Raw genomic sequence first — 23,867 nt, 5'->3', positions numbered from 1 at the left:
CATATTCCACTAACTTGTGACAAAAAATAAAATCTCACATGAACTCACCATACCCCTCACGGAATCCAAATGCGTAAAATTTTTTAGACATTTATATTCCAGACTTCTTCTCACGCTTTAGGGCCCCTAAAATGCCAGGGCAGTAAAAATACCCCACATGTGACCCCATTTCGGAAAGAAGACACCCCAAGGTATTCGCTGAGGGGAATATTGAGTCCATGAAAAATTGAACTTTTTGTCCCAAGTTAGCGGAAAGGGAGACTTTGTGAGAAAAAACAAAAAAAAATCTATTTCCGCTAACTTGTGCCAAAAAAAAAAACTTCTATGAACTCGCCATGCCCCTCACGGAATACCTTGGGGTCACATGCCCCTCACGGAATACCAAAATGGGGTCACATGTGGGGTATTTATACTGCCCTGGCATTTTAGGGGCCCTAAAGAATGAGAAGAAGTCTGGGATCCAAATGTCTAAAAATGCCCTCCTAAAAGGAATTTGGGCCCCTTTGCGCATCTAGGCTGCAAAAAAGTGTCACACATGTGGTATCGCCGTACTCAGGAGAAGTTGGGCAATGTGTTTTGGGGTGTCATTTTACATATACCCATGCTGGGTGAGATAAATATCTCGGTCAAATGCCAACTTTGTATAAATAAATGGGAAAAGTTGTCTTTTAGAGAGATATTTCTCTCACCCAGCATGGGTATATGTAAAAAGACACCCCAAAACACATTGCCCAACTTCTCCTGAGTACGGCGATACCACATGTGTGACACTTTTTTGCAGCCTAGGTAGGCAAAGGGGCCCACATTCCAAAGAGCACCTTTAGGATTTCACAGGGCATTTTTTACACATTTTGATTTCAAACTACTTCTCACGCACTAGGTCCCCTAAAATGCCAGGACAGTATAAATACCCCACAAGTGACCCCATTTTGGAAAGAAGACACCCCAAGGTATTCCGTGAGGGACATGGCAAGTTCCTAGAATTTTTTATTTTTTGTCACCGGTTAGTGGAATATGAGACTTCGTAAGGAAAAAAATAAAAATAAAAATCTTCATTTTCGGCTAACTTGTGACAAAAAATAAAAAGTTCTATTAACTCACTATGCCCATCAGCGAATACCTTAGGATGTCTACTTTCCGAAATGGGGTCATTTGTGGGGTGTTTTTACTGTCTGGGCATTGTAGAACCTCAGGAAACATGACAGGTGCTCAGAAAGTCAGAGCTGCTTCAAAAAGAGGAAATTCACATTTTTGTACCATAGTTTGTAAACGCTATAACTTTTACCCAAACCAATAAATATACACTTATTTTTTTTTTATCAAAGACATGTAGAACAATAAATTTAGAGAAAAATTTATATAGAAATGTAGTTTTATTTGAAAAATTTTACAACTGAAAGTGAAAAATAAAATTTTTTTGCAAAAATTTCGCTAAATTTTGATTGATAACAAAAAAAGTTAAAATGTCAGTAGCAATGAAATACCACCAAATGAAAGCTCTATTAGTGAGAAGAAAAGGAGGTAAAATTCATTTGGGTGGTAAGTTGTAGGACCGAGCAATAAACCGTGAAAGTAGTGTAGTGCAGAATTGTAAAAAGTGGTCTGGTTATTAAGGGGGTTTAAGCTAGGGGAGCTGAGGCGGTTAAGGGCTCATGCACACGAACGTATTTTTTTTTCCGTGTCAGTTTTTTTTGTGGACCCTATGTGGAACCATTCATTTCAATGGGTCCGCAAAAAAAACAGAAGTTACTCCGTGTGCATTCTATTTCCGTGTGTCCATTACGCAAAAAAATAGATGTCCTATTATTGTCCGCATTACAGACAAGGATAGTACTGTTCTGTTAGGGGCCAGCTGTTCTGTTCCGCAAAATGCGGAATGCACACGGACGTGATCCGTATTTCTTGCGGATCCTTTTTTTTGCGGACCGCAAAATACATACAGTCGTGTGCCTGAGCCCTAAACCTCATTCACACGTCCGTGTTTAAATCCATGAAAAGGTGGTCATCGATGCCTCTGTGAAGATGTCTGTGATGAATCCATGTTGCGTCCGTTTTTTCCGTGTATCATCCGTGTTTCACTGACACTGAACAGCTGAAAAATAATTTTCAATGCATCTCTTCCTAATGATCCGTGAAACACGGATGAAACACAGATGGTTTTCACGGACCCATAGACTATAATGGGCGTGATGGATCCGTGAACGCAGACAAAATAGAGCATGCTTCGGTGCTAAAAACACGGACCCACGGACCATGGTAAAAAAACTGATGTGCGAATACACACATTAAAATATATGGGTAAGTGTGCTGTCTGTGGAGAACACGTACGGCACACTGATGTGTGAATCAGGCTTTACAGTGTGAAAGCGGCCTAAGGCTGGGGCTGCAAATCATATGTGTCACATGATTTGAAGATTGCGATTCCAGATTGCAACAACATAATGATCGTCAGTGGAGTAGTGACATGACATGCCATGACTGCGAAGCGACAGGGGTATGATATTGTCTGGCTTAAAAATACCCATTTTTAAATACTCTATTGGGGATTGTAAGTTAATAAACAGGGGTGCCCATTTAGGGGTCAGAGTAGAGAGGGATTGCAAAAAGTGCCTCTCTGGAGGACCCAAATCGGACAGCCCATCAACTTTAATGATAACTGCGCAATGCTTTGCTGCTCTGGCATTGCAAGAGAGTTAAACACTTGCAGTCATGCTCCTTCATAGATTACAGGGGATCATTTGGAGTCCTAGCAGTGTACGCAATGTAAGAACTGTTCTGTCATCTATTCTTTTGACTCTATGTTGAGAGCCATTCATTTATTATTCCTGCTAGAAGTTATAAATGAATTACTTGCCGTATGCAATGAGGGTCCAAATGGGTGTTACCAGTTAGGGGGTGTCCCTGCAAAATCTCACACTGGCGGTACCAATCAGATAGTGTCAGATTGAGCAGGAAACCCCTCCCCCCAACTAGTAACACCCATCTGGACCTTGACTGCAAACTGCTACTAATTCATTCATATAACTTTTAGCAGGAATAATAAAGGAATGACACAGCATAGAGTCAACATAAAGTCAATAGAATTGTTTTTACATGGGGAATGTAAGTCGTTTCTAAAACGCGTAAGTCAGAAGAGATGACGGGTTCTCTTTAAAGGGACTTTTTCAAGACTGCAACTGTATTTATTGTAATGTAGCCAGCCCTGAGATCAGATGATCTCAGCTATTCTCTAACCCGCTGTTACTTCCTGGGTAAGTTACATCTCCTCTGAATGCCATCCCTGTAATACATGGACAAGCTTGGTCCGCCAGAGGGAAAGCAGCTAATACTTAGCATCTCTCTGCTCGGGGGGCTCCCGTGCAGTATAGTGCTCTAGTTGTCTTCATGACAGAACCCCTTTAATTTACAAGTTGTTATAACTTCCTTTTAAACAATGAAGCCTGATTATGTACAGTAGTTCATCCAGGTATGGAAGAATTCTTCCAAAAGAGGAATCTGCCAGACTGTAAAGGCTGTCACCTCCGATTGTCATCATGTGTATATGAAAGCTATGCCTTAGAACATCCTACTGTAGACGTAACAGTCACTGATAACCATATGTCTGCGGAAGATTGTCTCTGTATGCATTTGGAGAGGAATTCTTGAGGTTCTCTGAGGCTACAAGACAGAATTGTTAGTAGAATATCAAATCCTGTTTAGATTTTCATTGATCTTTATCTATTTTACAGTCAGGTCCATAAATATTGGGACATCGACACAATTCTAACATTTTTGGCTCTATACACCACCACAATGGATTTGAAATGAAACTAACAAGACGTGCTTTAACTGCAGACTGTCAGCTTTAATTTGAGGGTATTTACATCCAACTAAGGTGAACGGTGTAGGAATTACAACAGTTTGCATATGTGCCTCCCACTTGTTAAGGAACCAAAAGTAATGGGACAGAATAATCAAACTTTCACTTTTTAATATTTGGTTGCAAATCCTTTGCAGTCAATTACAGCCTGAAGTCTGGAACGCATAGACATCACCAGACGCTGGGTTTCATCCCTGGTGATGCTCTGCCAGGCCTCTACTGCAACTGTCTTCAGTTCCTGCTTGTTCTTGGGGCATTTTCCCTTCAGTTTTGTCTTCAGCAAGTGAAATGCATGCTCAATCGGATTCAGGTCAGGTGATTGACTTGGCCATTGCATAACATTCCACTTCTTTCCCTTAAAAAACTCTTTGGTTGCTTTTGCAGTATGCTTTGGGTCATTGTCCATCTGCACTGTGAAGCGCCGTCCAATGAGTTCTGAAGCATTTGGCTGACTATGAGTAGATAATATTGCCCGAAACTCTTCAGAATTCATCCTACTGCTTTTGTCAGCAGTCACATCATCAATAAATACAAGAGAATCGGTTCCATTGGCAGCCATACATGCCCACACCATGACACTACCACCACCATGCTTCACTTATGAGGTGGTATGCTTAGGATCATGAGCAGTTCCTTTCCTTCTCCATACTCTTCTCTTCTCTGCTTGGTCTCATCTGTCCATAGGATGTTGTTCCAGAACTGTGAAGGCTTTTTTAGATGTTGTTTGGCAAACTCTAATCTGGTCTTCCTGTTTTTAAGGCTCACCAATGGTTTACATCTTGTGGTGAACCCTCTGTATTCACTCTGGTGAAGTCTTCTCTTGATTGTTGACTTTGACACACATACACCTACCTCCTGGTGAGTGTTCTTGATCTGGCCAACTGTTGTGAAGGGTGTTTTCTTCACCAGGGAAAGAATTCTTCTGTCATCCACCACAGTTGTTTTCCGTGGTCTTCCATGTCTTTTGGTGTTGCTGAGCTCACCAGTGCGTTCCTTATTTTTAAGAATGTTCTAAACAGGTGTTTTGGCCACGCCTAATGTTTTTGCTATCTCTCTGATTGGTTTGTTTTGTTTTTTTCAGCCTAATGATGGCTTGATTCACTGATAGTGAGAGCTCTTTGGATCTCATCTTGAGAGTTGACAGCAACAGATTCCAAATGCAAATAGCACACTTGAAATTAACTCTGGACCTTTTATGTGCTCATTGTAATTGGGATAATGAGGGAATAACACACACCTGGCCATGGAACAGCTGAGAAGCCAGTTGTCCCATTACTTTTGGTTCCATAACAAGTGGGAGACACATATGCAAACTGTTGTAATTTCTACACTGTTCACCTGATTTGGATGTAAATACCCTCAAATTAAAGCTGACAGTCTGCAGTTAAAGCACATCTTGTTCATTTCATTTCAAATCCATTGTGGTGGTGTAAAGAGACAAAAAGTTACAATTGTGTCAATGTCCCAATATTTATGGACCTGACTGTATATCTGAATATGAAAAAAAAACTGAAGCAGACAATGAGTGCACTCTTCGAAGATGTGTTCACACAGGGCCAGTCAAGGAACGTGTGTCTTCTTTCAAATTCATTCTTCTGCCCTATGTTTCAATCATAAATCATCCTCATGGATACAGCATCCTTGTATAGAATTATGGGTGACCGTTGCTTTTATCAACACTCTATTGCAGTATTGGGGCTCATGCACATGAACATATTTTTGGTCTACATCAGATCTGCATTTTTTGCATTCACTTCAATGGTGCCGCAAAAGTAACATAGTATATAAGGCCGAAAAAAGACATTTGTCCATCTAGTTCGGCCTGTCATCCTGCAAGTTGATCCAGAGGAAGGTAGAAGCCAATTGTGAGGTAGAAGCCAATTTTCCCCACTTTAGGGGAATAAAAAATTCCTTCCCGACTCCAATCAGACAATCAGAATAACTCCCTGGATCAACGACCCCTCTCTAGTAGCTATAGCCTGTAATATTATTACGCTCCAGAAATACATCCAGGCCCCTCTTGAATTCCTTTATTGTACTCACCATCACCACCTCCTCAGGCAGAGAGTTCCATAGTCTCACTGCTCTTACCGTAAAGAATCCTCTTCTATGTTTGTGTACAAACCTTCTTTCCTCCAGACGCAGAGGATGTCCCCTCCTCACAGTCACAGTCCTGGGGATAAATAGATGATAGATCTCTGTACTGACCCCTGATATATTTATACATATTAATTAGATCTCCCCTTAGTCGTCTTTTTTCTAAAGTGAATAACACTAATGTTGATAATCTTTCAGGGTACTGTAGTCCACCCATTCCAGTTATTACTTTAGTTGGCCTCCTCTGGACCCTCTCCAGCTCTGCTATGTCTGCCTTGTTCACTGGAGCCCAGAACTGTACACAGTACTCCATGTGTGGTCTGACTAGTGATTTGTAAAGTGACAGGACTATGTTCTTATCACGGCATCTATGCCCCTTCTGATGCAACCCATTATCTTATTGGCCTTGGCAGCAGCTGCCTGACACTGGTTTCTACAGCTTAGTTTGCTGTTTATTAAAATTCTTAGGTCCTTTTCCATGTCAGTGTTACCCAGTGTTTTACCATTTAGTATGTACGGGTGATTTGTATTATTCCTTCCCATGTGCATAACCTTACATTTGTCAGTGTTAAACCTCATCTGCCACGTATCTGCCCAAGCCTCCAATCTATCCAGATCCCTCTGTAGTAGTATACTGTCCTCTTCAGTATTAATTACTTCACATCTGCAAAAATTGAATTACTGTGCAAGCCTTCTACAAGATCATTAATAAATATATTGAAGAGAATAGGGCCCAATACTGACCCCTGAGGTACTCCGCTAGTGACAGTGACCCAATCTGAGTGTGTACCATTAATAACCACCCTCTGTTTTCTATCATTGAGCCAGTTACTTACCCACATACAGACGTTTTCTCCCAGTCCGAGCATTCTCATTTTATATACTAATCTTTTATGTTGTACAGTGTCAAATGCTTTGGAGAAGTCCAGATATACGACATCCATTGATTCGCCGCTGTCAAGTCTAGAACTTACCTCCTCATAGAAACTAAATAAAATAGTTTGGCATGACCGATCCCTCATTAAGACATGCTGATATGGCGTTATTTTCTTATTTCCGTTGAGATGCTCTAAGATAGCATCTCTTAGAAAACCTTCAAACAGTTTACCCACAACAGATGTTAAACTTACCGGCCTATAGTTTCCAGGCTCTGTTTTTGGACCATTTTTGAATATTGCCACCACATTTGCCATGAGCCAATCCTGTGGAACATTCCCTGTCAGTATAGAGTCTGTAAATATCAGAAATAAGGGTCTGGCTATGACATTACTTAATTCTCTTAGGATACGGGGGTGTGTGCCATCTGGTCCTGGCGATTTGTCTATTTTAATCTTTTTAAGTCGCTGTTGTACTTCTTCATGGGTCAGACAGGACACTTTTAATGGGGAATTTACTTTTACATTCTGCATTTCATCTGACAGTTTATTTTCCTAGGAGAATACAGTGGAGAAAAAAATTATTTCACCATTCTGTGGTCAGGCAAAAATATAGAACATCACAGCTCTATTATGGCCCAGACGTTATGTTCCGCAAAATGCGGACTGTACGCGGTCAGTATCCGTGTTTTCTGGATCTGCAATTGCCTCTGCAATCGTCTCAACTGGCCTCATTGGTGGTGCACCCCTGTCTGGGGGCTACTGTTTCTCATTGAAGAGACCTTTTTTCAGACAGCAGTCTAGGGAGAAAACAAGTTTGCAAATTACCGCAAATCAGCCAAACCAAATCCATCCGCCTGTAGACAGCTGTTATGGGGGTTCTTATGTTTCATCATTAAAGAGCAGGTTCTGGTTAGCTGGATGAGATGCTTTAGATGTTGCTCAGTGGAGAGTTTGGCAGGTACCAGTTAATTTCATATTGTATTTGTATGAAGATTTTCTGTTCAGGAGTCCGTGAATGCTGGGTGATCACCCTGTCGAACTGCAATGGTGGCATTGCTGCTTGTCACTTGTCACCAATCTAAGGCTAGGTTTGCATCTGCAGCAGAGGTTCAGGCAGGAGCCTCCATTGAAAAAAAAGACCACAAATATTTTGTCAAGCAGAGTGCTTACTATACATGCCGAAAACCTGACAGAACCGTTAAAGTGAACATATGCCGGATCGGATGATTCCAGTGAACAGAATACCGGAATTCGACGCATCTGTGAACGCAGCCTTACAATCAACTGGATATGATGTCTAGCATCTTAAGGGCTCATGCACACGACCATATGTATTTTGCGGTCCGCAGAACGGAACAGCTGGCTCCTAATAGAACAGTGCTATCCTTGTCTGTAATGAAGACAATAATAGGACATACAGAAACGGAATGCACACGGAGTAACTTCCGTTTTTTTTGCGGACCCACTGAAATGAATGGTTCTGCATATGGTCCGCAAAAAAAACGAAACAGACACGGAAAGAAAATACGTTCGTGTGCCTGAGCCCTAAAAGACATAGAGAATTAGGGGACTTATATTCAGGGGAAAAGTCTTTTTCTCTGAAGAGGAAATGTTCATTTAGGCTATGTTCACACGGCATCGTTTGCTGTATAATTTTGACATTGATGCACTCGCTGACATTTTGCCGGAATGATCTTGGCGAAATTTCGGCGTGGCTGTCTTCTCAAAAATTTAGCAGAAAAGAACTCTGTGTGAAGAGCCCCTTACAGTTGCTTTATTGCACTTCACCTGGTCATCTTGGTTGGATCAGGACATACTGTATAGTTATTTGCTGTGTATGCATTGTAATGGACTTTGACATTGAAAGCAGAATATAGTAATGACGTTCCAAGAAAATTTTCACCATTTAGACTGAGAGGCAGAGATTAGTTTAGTGGTGTTGTACTACAAAATAAGCTATGGGTGAACACTCTTCTCCAACAGGCTTCGTATCCTGAACTAATTAAGATGTGCCAAGATGCAGGACACAAATTTGGAAGCTATTAATGTTGCTTGTATCTTATATGTTTTCTTTATATATAAATATATATATATATATACACAGTCAGGTCCATAAATATTGGGACATCGACACAATTCTAAAATTTTTGGCTCTATACACCACCACAATGGATTTGAAATGAAACAAACAAGATGTACTTTACCTGCAGACTGTCAGCTTTAATTTGAGGGAATTTACATCCAAATCAGGTGACCGGTGTAGGAATTACAACAGTTTGCATATGTGCCTACCACTTGTTAAGGGACCAAAAGTAATGGGACAATTGGCTTCTCAGCTGTTCCATGGCCAGGTGTGTGTTATTCCCTCATTATCCCAATTACAATTAGCAGATAAAAGGTCCAGAGTTAATTTCAAGTGTGCTATTTGCATTTGGAATCTGTTGCTGTCAACTCTCAAGATGAGATCCAAAGAGCTATCACTATCAGTGAAGCAAGCCATCATTAGGCTAAAAAAACAAAACAAACCCATCAGAGAGATAGCAAAAACATTAGGCGTGGCCAAAACAACTGTTTGGAACATTCTTAAAAAGAAGGAACGCACCGGTGAGCTCAGCAACACCAAAAGACCCGGAAGACCACGGAAAACAACTGTGGTGGATGACCGAAAAATTCTTTCCCTCGTGAAGAAAACACCCTTCACATCAGTTGGCCAGATCAAGAACACTCTCCAGGAGGTAGGTGTATGTGTGGCAAAGTCAACAATCAAGAGAAGACTTCACCAGAGTGAATACAGAGGGTTCACCACAAGATGTAAACCATTGGTGAACCTCAAAAACAGGTCAGATTAGAGTTTGCCAAACGACATCTAAAAAAGCCTTCACAGTTCTGGAACAACATTCTATGGACAGATGAGACCAAGATCAACTTGTACCAGAGTGATGGGAAGAGAAGAGTAAGGAAGGAAAGAACCTGCTCATGATCCTAAGCATACCACCTCATCGGTGAAGCATGGTGGTGGTAGTGTCATGGCGTGGGCATGTATGGCTGCAAATGGAACTGGTTCTCTTGTATTTATTGATGATGTGACTGCTGACAAAAGCAGCAGGATGAATTCTGAAGTTTTTCGGGCAATATTATCTGCTCATATTCAGCCAAATGCTTCAGAACTCATTGGACGGCGCTTCACAGTGCAGATGAACAATGACCCAAAGCATACTGCAAAAGCAACTAAGGCCTCTTTCACACTTGCGTTGTTGGGATCCGGCATGCACTTCCGTTGCCGGAGGTGCCTGCCGGATCCGTAACAACGCAAGTGTACTGAAAGCATTTGAAGACGGAACCGTCTTCCAAATGCTTTCAGTGTTACTATGGCACCCAGGACGCTATTAAAGTCCTGGTTGCCATAGTAGGAGCAGGGAGCGGGGGAGCGGTATACTTACAGTCCGTGCGGCTCCCCGGGCGCTCCAGAATGACGTCAGAGCGCCCCATGCGCATGGATGACGTGATCCATGTGATCACGTGATCCATGCGCTTGGGGCGCCCTGACGTCACTCTGGAGCGCCCGGGGAGCCGCACGGACAGTAAGTATGCTGCTCCCCTGCTCCCCGCTACACTTACCATGGCTGTCAGGACTTTAGCGTCCCGGCAGCCATGGTAACTATTCAGAAAAAGCTAAACGTCGGGTCCGGCAATGCGCCGAAACGACGTTTAGCTTAAGGCCGGATCCGGATCAATGCCTTTCAATGGGCATTGATCCCGGATCCGGCCTTGCGGCAAGTCTTCAGGATTTTTGGCCGGAGCAAAAAGCGCAGCATGCTGCGGTATTTTCTCCGGCCAAAAAACGTTCCGTACCGGAACTGAAGACATCCTGATGCATCCTGAACGGATTACTCTCCATTCAGAATGCATTAGGATAATCCTGATCAGTATTCTTCCGGCATAGAGTCCCGACGACGGAACTCTATGCCGGAAGACAATAACGCAAGTGTGAAAGAGCCCTAAAGAGTTTTTTTTTTTTAAACCATAATTTTTATTTTATTATGATTTATGATAGTAATCACATACAATGTGTGTTCATATACAATAGAATTATGCAAAGACATATCTGATACATATCAGGTAATGATGATCTTCTAGTAGTAGATATGAGATATTGTTAGAAACATCTATCAAAGTCTCATTTTCCTTTTATATCCGATTATAGATCATAAGTTATGATTAATAACTAAACAAAACATACTGGAAACTCCCTCCCCCCACCCCCTTTTCCTGTCTATCTTACTCCTTGCCCGCCTAGCATCCAAGATCGCCTTTTGTTCTTAATGTAATATCTTAAGTTCTGTTACTTTTATTTTCCAAATATACATGTTATTTAGAAAAAAGTGTGTACCAAGGATCTGATGGTTCCAATTTTAGAAACCACTCCGTGTGCTTAAAAGGTCGTACAATTTCCTGGAAATTTTAAATATATGGTCTCCATCTTCCAAAGAAAGATTTGGTTGATTTAGATTTGCAGTATTCAGCTTCTGATTTCTCCAATATTAAACATCTTGTGGTCTTTTGAAATGACTCAGAAATTTGTGTTGCACTTGAGTTTAACCAGTGCTTTAACAAACTCCTTTTGGCCGCTAGCAAAATCACGTGGAACACTGGTGGAAACTTGACTTTACATGTTTCTGTCTGCGTATGAAATAAAAATAAAATCGGTTCTAAGGGAAGTGTTATATGAGTTTTAGTTTCAATCAAAACTATAAGAGAGTTCCAAAAATCTTTTACCTTAGGGCAAGCCCATAGACCATGTTTCATATCTGTGTTTGGCATTTGGCATTTCGGGCAATGTGTTATTTTATTTTCATCAATTTTCGATGGATTTCTAGGAACATGGAAACCATATATCGCCCTGTGTATAACTTTGAATTGCGTTTCCCTCCATATTTCATTTCCTATATGTTTGCGGACTCGCTCCCATCCCTCCAATATATCATCTGGTATGGACAGTTTCGGGAACTCCTTGCGCCAACCTTTTTTATGACATTACGTCATTCATACAACTATAAATGTAGGCCAAAGAGTTTGTCGTTCCTGCTGAAGTGACCAGAGAGTCAAACTAATTTGTTCTACATTCATTGGATAAGTCTTGTACTCTAGGTTTTAAAAAAACAAGGAGATGTTGATAAGCAAGGAAATGAGAGTCCGGGATGCCATACACATCCTGAACTTCTCTAAAATTTAGATATCTTTTTTCCTTCAGATTTATCATGTGTCTAACCTCCCTAATTCCCAATCCTGCCCAGAGGGAAAATTGTTTATTTATCGATTATGCCCGAAATTCAGGATGTTTCCATATATTCATGTGTTTAGACAACTGCGACGGGAGGTTATAGAGTTTCCTGACCACTTTCCAAGTGGCTATTGTGTCACGAATCCAGGGCCGGTGCAAGGATTTTTGCCGCCCTAGGCAAGATAAAAATTGACGCCCCCCCCCCCCCTTATCAGATGATCTGCCCATATCATGTTCCACCCCTTTCTCAGTTTTTTAATTAAAAGAACTGCTATGTTTCCCTTAGGATTAATCCAGCTTCTTGTAGCTGTCTCTTTTTGCGGAACGGAATTGCGGGCCCATACAACGTGCGGCCCCAATCCGGAACTGCGGACCCGGATCCGCAATTCCGATCCTGAAAAAAATAGAACATGTCCTATTCTTGTCGGCAATAGTGCCGGCAATGTGCGGTCCGCAAAGTGCGGAACGCACATTGCCGCTGTCCGTGTTTTGTGGATCCGCAAAACACACACGGATGTGTGACTGGACCCTAAATGTGAGGTAAATTAGTTTCCAATGTAGTATTAATAACTAAACAATGACATAATAAACATATTGCATCGTCTACTTACCATCAGGACAATAAGATGATCTGCTCTCTGGCTCTGGGGACTCCCTTGTCACTCTCATTATTCCCCCCTCCCTCCCTTGTCACTCATTATTTCCCCCCCCCCTTGTCACTCTCATTATTTCCCCCCCCCCTCTCCCTTGTCACTCATTATTTCCACCCTCCCCTCCCCACTCATTATTTCCACCCCCTTGTCACTCATTATTCCCCCCCTTGTCACTCATTATTCCCCCCCCATGTCACTCATTATTCCCCCCCATGTCACTCATTATTCCCCCCCTTGTCACTCATTATTCCCCCCCTTGTCACTCATTATTCCCCCCCCTTGTCACATATTATGCCCCCCCCTTGTCACTCATTATTTCCCCCCCTCTCCCTTGTCACTCATTATTTCCACCCTCCCCACTCATTATTTCCACCCCCTTGTCACTCATTATTCCCCCCCCTGTCACTCATTATTTCCCCCCCTTGTCACTCATTTCCCCCCCCTTGTCACTCATTATTCTCCCCCCCATGTCACTCATTATTCTCCCCCCCATGTCACTCATTATTCTCCCCCCCTTGTCACTCATTATTCTCCCCCCCCTTGTCACTCATTATTCTCCCCCCCTTGTCACTCATTATTCTCCCCCCCCTTGTCACTCATTATTCTCCCCCCCTGTCACTCATTATTCTCCCCCCCTTGTCACTCATTATTCCCCCCCCCCTTGTCACTCATTATTCTCCCCCCCCTTGTCACTCATTATTCTCCCCCCCCCTTGTCACTCATTATTCTCCCCCCCTTGTCACTCATTATTCCCCCCACTTGTCACTCATTATTCTCCCCCCCCCTTGTCACTCATTATTCTCCCCCCCCTTGTCACTCATTATTCTCCCCCCCCCTTGTCACTCATTATTCTCCCCCCCCTTGTCACTCATTATTCTCCCCCCCTTGTCACTCATTATTCTCCCCCCCCCCCTTGTCACTCTCTTCCCCCCCCCCCACCTCTAGTGTAGCGTGGCCGAGCTCTGTTCGATCCGCGGTACAGGAGCATTTGTTTCCTGTACCCGACCGGACTGACAGGAAGTGCACACTAAGTGAGCACTTCCTGTCAGTCCGGCCGGGTACAGGAAACAAAAGCTCCTGTACCGTGGACCGAACAGAGCTCGGCCACGCTACATTAACGACAACACAGAGCAGGATTCTTTAGAGCGGCAAGGGCTCAGCCTCAGCCGCTCGCCGCCCCCAACTTATATAAGCAATTATTACTATTTTTTTTTTTTTTACCGCAACGGGCGCCGGGCGCCCCCTGCTGCATGGCGCCCTAGGCGACTGCCTAAGTCGCCTTACTGGTGGCGCCGGCCCTGCACGAATCAGAACACTGAGTTTCAGCACCCGGGGTAACAAGGAGTATTTTCTGTGTAAACTAGCATTTAGGCTCCAGGGGCTAGCTAATTCCGCTTTAATGGGGAGGACAGAATAGCATGAGGTGTCTTTTAACCAGTCTAAACAGTGTCTCATCAGACTTGCTAGATTGTATCGTCTGATGTCTAGGAATCTGACTCCACCCCTAAATTTTGATCGGGATAGTGAGTTGAGCGATATTCTAGGTTTTCCTGATTTCCATGTGAAAGAACGGAACTCTCTAGAGAGTTTTTGAATATCTGCGTGTCTAATTAGGATTGGCAGTGTTTGCATAGGATATAGTAATTTGCTGAAACTCATCATTTTCAGAAGATGGCAGCAGCCTAAAAATGACAACGGTAAATTTACCCATGATTTGGTGAATATTGGAGGGTAATTAAGAGAATATAAGGATTCCGAAGTTTTGCCAAAGAGTTTTTTAAGGGAAAGAAGTGGAATGTTATGCAATGGCCAAGTCAATCACCTGACCTGAATCCGATTGAGCATGCATTTCACTTGCTGAAGACAAAACTGAAGGGAAAATGCCCCAAGAACAAGCAGAAACTGAAGACAGTTGCAGTAGAGGCCTGGCAGAGCATCACCAGGGATGAAACCCAGTGTCTGGTGATGTCTATGCGTTCCAGACTTCAAGCTGCAATTGACAGCAAAGGATTTGCAACCAAGTATTAAAAAGTGAAAGTTTGATTTATGATTATTCTGTCCCATTACTTTTGGTCCCTTAACAAGTGGGAGGCACATATGAAAACTGTTGTAATTCCTACACCGTTCCCCTGATTTGGATGTAAATACCCTCAAATTAAAGCTGACAGTCTGCAGTTAAAGCACATCTTGTTTGTTTCTTTTCAAATCCATTGTGGTGGTGTATAGAGCCAAAAATGTTAGAATTATGTTGATGTCCTAATATTTATGGACCTGACTGTATGTATGTACAGTATGTATTTTAACTGTAGTGTCCTATAAAGGGCATCTGTCAGCAGATTTGTACCTATGAAACAGTCTGACCTGTTACATGTGCACTTGGCAGCTGAAGGCATCTGTGTTGGTCCCATGTTCATATGTGCCCGCATTGCTGAGGAAAATGAAGTTTTACTATATACAAATGAACCTCTAGGAGCAACGGGGGCATTGCCATTACGCCTAGAGGCTCAGCACTATGCAAATATCACGCCCACTGCACTACGATCATTTGACTTGAAGCCAGGAAAATGATTATGCATACCGATAGCAATAAACATGTTTTTATTATGGTTTGCCTTCAATTTCAACATGGGATACAGGCTACTTTCGCATCTGCGTTTTTTCTGGATCCATCAGGGGATCAGCAAAAACGCATCCGGTCAATAATACAATCGTCTGCATCCGTTCAGAATGGATCCAATTGTATTACCTCCAAAATTAACAAGATGGATCCAAGACGGATCTAAAAAAAACTGGTTTGACACCATTGACTTACATTGTGTTTCTGTCACGGTGGGGAGAGGGGGGAACTCCACACCATACAATGTAGGTTGGCTGGATATACCACTAGGCCTGGAAACAGGAATAAAGGGAGCAGGTCACCTTGTAACACATCCCTAAATCCTAGCCCTGACCTACTAACTGTATGAGCGAACCCTAATGGTGGGAAGGGCTAATACCCAGAACCTTGGACCCTACTAACCCTAGAGATCCCTGGTAATAATGTCAGGGCTAGGAGACGACCTGTTCATCCACGACACAGATGAACCGGAGTCTCCAGTAGGCTGATTACCAAGGAAAGTAACAGACAGTAGCATAAACCAGATTGGCAGGTAAGCACCCAGCGTAAACAACACACACTGGAACAACAGCACTTACCTGCCACAACAACTGGATGAAACAACAACTGCTACTGACTAGTGGTTCCCCCTCTGGGAAACCCTGGAACCCACTTCCGCAGGCAGGTGTCAACGCAGTTCCCCCTCCGAGGAACCCAGGAGCCCCCTCACCAGAGGCACAACACACAGGGAAACGCCTTGCATACATACTGAACGAACAACACCAAAAGACCAGATATGAAACAACAACAAGACGTACACCACACCCTGAACATAAACCCACACCAAACATCAACACAGGTAAGGTAGGGAAAATTGAGGATACATAAGGGATGACAATCTATGTCCAAGAAGGTGACCATGAAACTGGACAGATGGTCAGGTACAGGATGGCAGCATAACTCCAGCTCCACAAGAAGCTGAAGTCCCACTAACATCAGGAGCCGAAGTACTATAAAAGCCCACACCCAGATCCACCTTGCTCACACTTTAACCCCATACCCACCAGAATGGGAAGGGACAACAACATTAAATGGGAAGTGTGTAAACATGCTAAAAACTACATGTTGCCACCGGCAACAAGCATGCGCGGCTAAAGTGTCACGGTCCACTACCACCAGACCGTGACACAGCCGTGACAGTTTCATGCCACAATCCGTCTTGCACAGTATCCCATGACGCACACAAAAAGTTCCATTTTGTTCAGTTTTGTCCCTATTGAAAATGAATAGGGAGAAAACTGAAGCGTTTTGCTGTGGTTTTGAGATCCTGTGACGGATCTCAAACCGTACAGCAAAATGCAGATGTGAAAGTAGCCATATCCATTCAAAGATGCTTGTATGGAGTGGACACAACATTAATCATTTCTGAACCATTTCTCCGTCCTGACTGCCACACATCATGCATATTATAGTAAATTTCGCCCCATATTATGCGATACGACAGTACAGGAGGGACTGTGTGTGTGGTCCATGTGATGAGACCCCATGCCCAGTGTGATAGGGGTTTATGGTAGTGTTGAAGGTCCTCAGTATAAGCTTCCAGGGTTTCTATAGAGCTGAGATGGTGTGCATCACTGGTATATACTCCTGACGTATTTTCCATGTTTGTGGAGCCATTTTTTGTCAGTTAAATTTCTACCATATAGGAATATTTAGGATTCCTACTAGAGCGGCTCGTGAATACTGTCAGAACACATTGTTGTAAGCAGAGTTCAGAACATGGGAAATCAGCAGGTTTCTTAGTAACAAAGTCCTGTATTGAAGGCAGTCCCTTGTGTATTTCAGCTACTGACTAAACAAAAGTATTGTCTGTAGAGACGGGATGTAGATGATAGTAACAAGGGCTACAGGAAATCAAATGTGTCTCTAAAATAAGTGTATTTTCTCCTGTGTGCGGGGAAAATAATGAAATATACAGCTAGGTCCATATATATTTGGACACTGACACAAATTTAGTTTTTATTACCGGTTTACTAAAACATATTCAAGTTATAGTTATATAATGGACATGGACATAAAGTCCAGATCTTTAGCTTTCATTTGAGGGTATCCACATTAAAATTGGATGACGGGGTTAGGAGTTTCAGCTCATTTACATGTGGCACCCTGATTTTAAAGGGACCAAAAGTAATTGGACAATTGACTCAAATGCTGTTTCATGGGCGGGTGTGGGAAATTTCTTCATTATTTCATTCTCAATTAAGCACATAAAAGGCCTGGAGTTGATCTGAGGTGTGGTGCTTGCATTTTGAAGATTTTGCTGAGAAGTAAACATGCGGTCAAAGGAGCTCTCCATGCAGGTGAAACAAGCCATCCATCATCTGCGAAAACAGAAAAAAAACATCTGAAAAATTGCTACACTATTAGGAGTGGCAAAATCTACAGTTTAGTACATCCTGAAAAAGAAAAAAAGAGAATCGGTGACCTCAACAATGCAAAAAGACCAGGACGCCCACGGAAGACAGTGGTGGATGATTGCAGAATAATTACCATGGTGAAGAGAAACCACTTCACAACAGCCAACCAAGTAAACAACACTCTCCAGGATATAGGTGAATCAATATCCAAATCTACCATAAAGAGAAGACTGCATGAAAGTAAATACCGAGGGTTCATTGCACAGTGCAAGCCACTCATAAGCCTTTAAGAATAAGAAGGCTAAATTGGACTTTGCTTTAAAAAAAACATCTTAAAAAACCAGCACACTTCTGTAAGAACATTCTTTGGACAGATGAAACCAAGATCAACCTCTACCAGAATGATGGGAAATAAAAAGTATGGTGAAGGCATGGTCCAGCCCATGATCCAAAGCATACCACATCATCTGTAAAACACAGCGGAGGTAGTGTGATGGCTTGGGCATGCATGGCTGCCAGTGGCACTGGGTCCCTAGTGTTTATTGATGATGTGACACAGGACAGAAGCAGCCGGATGAATTCTGGGGTTTTCAGAGACATACTGTGTTCTCAAATCTAGCCAAACTGAATGGTCGGCATTTCATAATACAGATAGACAATGACCCAAAACATAAAACCAAAGCAACCCAGGAGTTTATTAAAGCAAAGAAGTGGAATATTCTTGAATGGCCAAGTCAGTCACCGGACTAAACTTCAGACAGAAGGCCTACAAACAAACTGCAACTAAAAACCGCTGCAATAAAGGCCTGGCAGAGCATTAAAAAGGAGGAAGCACAACGTCTGGTGATGAGTCCAAGACATCAGGCAGTCACTGCCAACCAAGGGTTTTCAACCAAGTATTAGAAATTAACATTTACAATTATTTAATTTCTCCAATTACTTTTGAGCCCCTGAAATGAAGGGATTGAGTTTAAAAAATGTTTTAGTTCCTCACATTTTTATGCAATCGTTTTGTTCAACCCACTGAATTAAAGCTGAAAGTCTGAACTTTAAAGGCATCTGAATAGTTTTGTTCAAAATCCATTGTGGTAATGTACAAAACAAAAATTAGAAAAATGTTGTCTCTGTCCAAATATATATATGGACTGTATTTCACTGTAAAATCAATGTATGAGATATCAAAAAGTAGTCCATGGATTCTACTATACAGGTGGCAGGAGGACCTTCGGCCCACTCTAGCTTCACTAGAACCAGGTCCCACATAGTAGGAGATTTATTAAGACTAGCGTTTCATATGCCTATCTTATACTGAAACACATAGGGGTGAAATGTGCCAAATTTATTAGGAGGCTCACATTTATTAATAAACTTGGCAGATTTTGGACTGTTCTTAAAGCAGTAAATCTGCTCATAGCGGGTGTTGATTTGACCTTTTCATCTGCCTAATTTGGAATCTGTTAGATACTTGCTGACCTCCCCGTTAAAGGGAATGTGTCATCAGAAAATGGCCTATTCTTTAAATGATGATTTTATTTTAAACATATTTTTTAAGAATTTTTGGTAATGTTATTTTTAATTTTCCATTCCAATATCTATATTTAAAAAAAATCCTAAACTCCTGCAGTTTTTGCACTGGCCACTAAGCCTTCTTAGTTTGTACAGATCACTTTTTAGCAGGAATCTCATTATCACAGGCACGATTATAATGACAGATATCACCTATATATAGATAACACATGATCCGTCATTCACAATAGATGATATTAAAGCTTATCTCCTCCCTCCTGACCTCTGCACAGGTCTCAGAGCATGCCTAGAAAACGCTCCCATAGACGTCAATGAGTCCCCTCCAGACTACTGTATCCATGTCCCATGGTGGCTGCTGTAAAGCATATCTCTAAGTACTGTTAAAGGGGTTGTCCAGCCTTAGAAAAACATGGCTGCTTTTTTCCACAACTAGCACCACACCTGTCCACAGGAGCTGAGCTGCTACCAGACATAACCCATAGACCGGTATAGCTCAGGCAAGATGGCGCGTCCCCATAATCATGTTCAGATAACAGAATGAAAATTGAACAGTCAGAAAATAGAAACAGACTAGAAAAAGGGATATGTGTCGCTATCTGGTTTTAACTGGCAGAAAAAAATTATAGGTGACACATTCCCTTTAACCCCACCCCAAAATACTGGTGAAAAGCCCTCAAAAATACCTCCCACAGTGTGAAATGATCAGCTATACTGCTTTAAAAAACTCTTGTCCAATGGGCAATTTACCCCGTCTAAGTTTAAAACAATATTTTTTTTTTTCAATTAAAGTGGTTGCATTAACAAACTCAGCTCCGCTATAATGGTATAGGAGGGAGAAGGCCGGAGGGCCTACAATTCTGCACTTGCACTGAAAACATGACGTAACCGAAAATATTTCTATGAATAACAGTAATTTATTGAAAATATTAAAAGTGTGTTCCTGTCATTTCTTTTACAGGTATCCGATCATGGGACACAGACCTCACTGAATGCAACTTAGATCAAGAACTAAAGCTCTTTGTATCCCGTCACTCAGCGCGGTTTTCCGCAGAAAGCAGAGGTGAGCGTTTGATCTAGACAGGAGAATAATTCAGTATCTGACTTGGTGCAGTATAATGACTTATTCATGCAGTGTTCTTGCTCCACATTTGCTGAATCTTGGTCCAAAAACACAACAAGGCTGCAGTATGTGAATAAGCCCTTAGGACACATCCCAAAGCTGCAAACCTGAAAGTAAAATCTAAAGCCAATTACAGTACTAGGCATGTGGATTTTATTAAATCTCAACCACATCCTGCCTACTTTTATTATGCAATGACCTTCAAGGCAGATTTTTTAATCTGAAGCATGTTAATTTCTATTGTGAGTTTTGACCTCAGATATCACCCCTTTCAATGCAGCAGAATTTTAAAGGGGCTTTCAAGGACTAAGATACTGAGGACGTATCCTCAGGATAGGTTATCAATATCAGAATTGCAGGGGTCCGACATCTCGCACCCCCTTCCTCCCCCCAGTCACCTTCAGTCAGCCTCCAGAGCTGAAAGCAGAAGGCGCCATTCACTCTGTAGTTTCCGGCGCTGGCATAGTTCTGCTCAGCTTCCATTCACTTGAATGAAGGCTGAGTTGCAGTACTCTGGCAGGGCCACTTCTGGTGCCGGTGGTTGCCTGGTACAGCTGAACGGTGGGGGCGTGGGTTGTAGGACTCCCACCAACCACATACTAATGACCTAGAGATGACTCTAGGGTCACTAAGGATTACTAAGGAAGTAGGTATGTATCTCTAATATGGCAACCAGGAGGCAGACTGGGAACTTGAAGTGGCCATGAAAAAAATAAAAACATAAAAGTGGACCCATGTTGTAGGCAGCTCATAAATTGACAGAAGGCAGGGCAACACAAGTAGGTGGGGCCAGCAATGCCAATATGCTGCACAAAATACCGCCCTAGCAGAGCCAAATACAATAAACTGTCCCAGCAGCATCGAAAACCACAGTGCAGCACAAACTAATGCCCCAGGAGCACAAAATACCTCCTCAGAAGCTTCCCCCTGTGGTGACCAGCACCAGCTGCCACATTCTGTCCTCCTACTCCAGTGTCCTCAGGATGAATTCAAGAATCAGGAATCAGGAGGGCCTCTGTGGTCGCCGACCAGGTACAGAACTACGTGACACCCCCAGTGGGAGAGACAGATCATTACTGGCTGTAAGGAGGGCTCAGGCGGGTCCCTGGGCATCGGCCCACTGAGAGATTTCCCTGTAGAGTCTATGACCAATCCGCCCCTGATGGCAGCTCTCAGGGAAGAATTCGACAGTAAAACATAAATAGCCACGGCATATATTTTTTTGACTACTTTGTTGTACTGTTCCTCTGTTATTCCTCTTACAAATGTAAGTATAAACTGACATCTGGGTGTTACTGTCCTGATACAGTCTCACACTGTTAGCATTGATTGGGTACTGTCAGTGTGTGTAGTGACAGACCCCAGACTGCTAACACAACACCTAGCTGTCAGTTTGCATAGGACAGGGATCAGAAAGCTCTAGCACTCCAGCTGTTCTGAAACTACAACTCCTAGAATTCTCCTTTCACTTCTATGGACGTGACAAGAACAGCTGAGTAGGTGTGCATGCTGGGAGTTGTAGTTTCACAACAGCTGGAGTGGCAAAGGCTGCTAATCCTTGTTCTAGGAGGAAGAGCACAACACTGAATTCTACGAAGAGACGCTCCATAATTGTTATTCAATGGGGAATACAAATATTTACTAAAACAAGACAGATCTTCATAATATAACATAAAGACCAGCGTTGTGAACTCCAGTCTTAATGTGTCCCGCACTGGCGTGAGAAGGGCCACAATTATCAAGAGGTGCATGGCTCTAAATAGTTGTGGTGCATGTCGAGCCACCTGTGCACCAGAACCAAAATCTACATTAGCCAGGAGCTGAAGTAGATCTCAGGTGTAATGTGCTCCAGCTGTCTGGTGTACATGATGCTAAATAAGTTGGCCTGCTTCCTCCAGCCCACTTTTGGAAAAGGGGCAAAGGTTTAGGAAAAAGCTAGAGAGTTGCAAATTTTGTTACAAACAGAGACTTACTCCAAAATGTGGGACTTTTCTTTGCCAGAAGGGATGCACACGAACATGTGTCGCCTCTTCAGTACATTAGGGACTGCAAATTGCGGACCCCAATCCACAGGCACCGTCCATGTGGCTAGCGCAGATGGATGCAGACCCAACTTGAATGGGTCCGTGATCCATCCGCATTGCAAAAAATAGAACAAGTTCTATCTTTTTTCTGTGCAGAGGCACGGAGAGAAACCCCACGGAAGCACTTCGTAGTGCTTCCATTGCATTCCGTTCCTCCATTCCGCACTGCACAAATAAGAGCTAATATGTGACTGCACCCGCAGCCGCCGCTCTCTAGATTTATAGTATTTAGTGTGTTGTTCACCTTGTCAGTGTCTGCTGATCTTTGTCAGTTTTATGCTCATCTGATTCTAGGTAAGTGTTGTGTCAGGGTATGATGAAGTCTTGATTCTCGTTACTCCCATTCAGGATAATGCGCCAGTGCAGGGCTGGCCAACCTGCGGCTCTCCAGCTGTTGTAAATTCCACCATGCCCTGCTGTAGGCTGATAGCTGTAGGCTGTCTGGGCATGCTGGGAGTTGTAGTTTTGCAACAGCTGGAGAGCCACAGGTTGGCCATCCCTGCGCCAGTGCATGAAATTATAAATCTCATTTTTTTTAAATGTATTCACTTTGTGCTTTTGCTTCAGTGTAACTGAAATAGGAAGAGGAGAAAATAGAATTAGAAAATTTGGAAACAACTGTTTTTTTGTTTTTTTTTATTTAGAATTTCAGCCAAATCCTTCAGCTAAAATCGGATTTGAAAGCATTTCTTAAACGGTATGGACACTTTTGGGGCTGACGGCTTATGTGAAGCCTTATTTCTGATCTCCTGACCTCATAAACATTTATTATATCTAAACTTTTATCAAACTGATAAGAATATGGCTTAAATGAGTGTTTATGAGGTTAGGAGATCAGGCTTCACATAAGCCGTCAGCTGATGGAACTCAGGAAGGATTGTCTGCAAATAGACTGATTTTTAACCAAATGTATCACAAAAACTGATGAACATTTTTAATGAAGATCAAATGAAAAAATGATTTTAGCCTAAAATGAGTAATAGGCAATTATAAAAAAAAATTGCCTAAAGGTGCCTCACTTCAGCAAACAGCATTTATCATGTAGAGAAAGTTCATACAAGGCACTTACTAATGTATTGTTATTATTCATATTGCCTCCTTTGCTGGCTTAATTAATTTTCCCATCACATTATACACTGCTTGTATCCATGGTTATGATCAGCCTACCATCCAGCAGTGGTGGTCATGCTTGCACACTGTAGGGAAAGGCGCTGGCCTGTCTGGGAGCACGCATAGGCACACATGCGCAGCAACTCCTGTCTTTACCACCTTGCATCTGAGCAGCAGCGATGGTTGTAACCCCTGGAAACAAGCAGTATATGATGATGGAAAAATGTATCAGGCCAGCAAGTGGG

The 23,867-nt window shown here is 42.5% G+C and overlaps 1 protein-coding gene across 1 annotated transcript in view; it reads left to right on the top strand.

Moving 5' to 3' along the window:
• MAP1B (microtubule associated protein 1B) overlaps nucleotides 1-23,867 on the top strand; it is an 83,438-nt gene that overhangs the window by 20,799 nt on the left and 38,772 nt on the right. The window contains exon 2 of the mRNA XM_040421472.1: nucleotides 20,267-20,368. Within this exon, the coding sequence (XP_040277406.1) occupies nucleotides 20,267-20,368 (102 nt within the window). The remainder of the gene's footprint in view (nucleotides 1-20,266; nucleotides 20,369-23,867) is intronic.

The sequence above is a fragment of the Bufo bufo genome, chromosome 2 (assembly GCF_905171765.1).
Source record: "Bufo bufo chromosome 2, aBufBuf1.1, whole genome shotgun sequence".
In the NCBI taxonomy this organism is placed as follows: domain Eukaryota; kingdom Metazoa; phylum Chordata; class Amphibia; order Anura; family Bufonidae; genus Bufo; species Bufo bufo.
The sequence above is the reverse complement of the archived record's forward strand: the minus strand, read 5'-3'. Positions and strand labels throughout refer to the sequence as shown.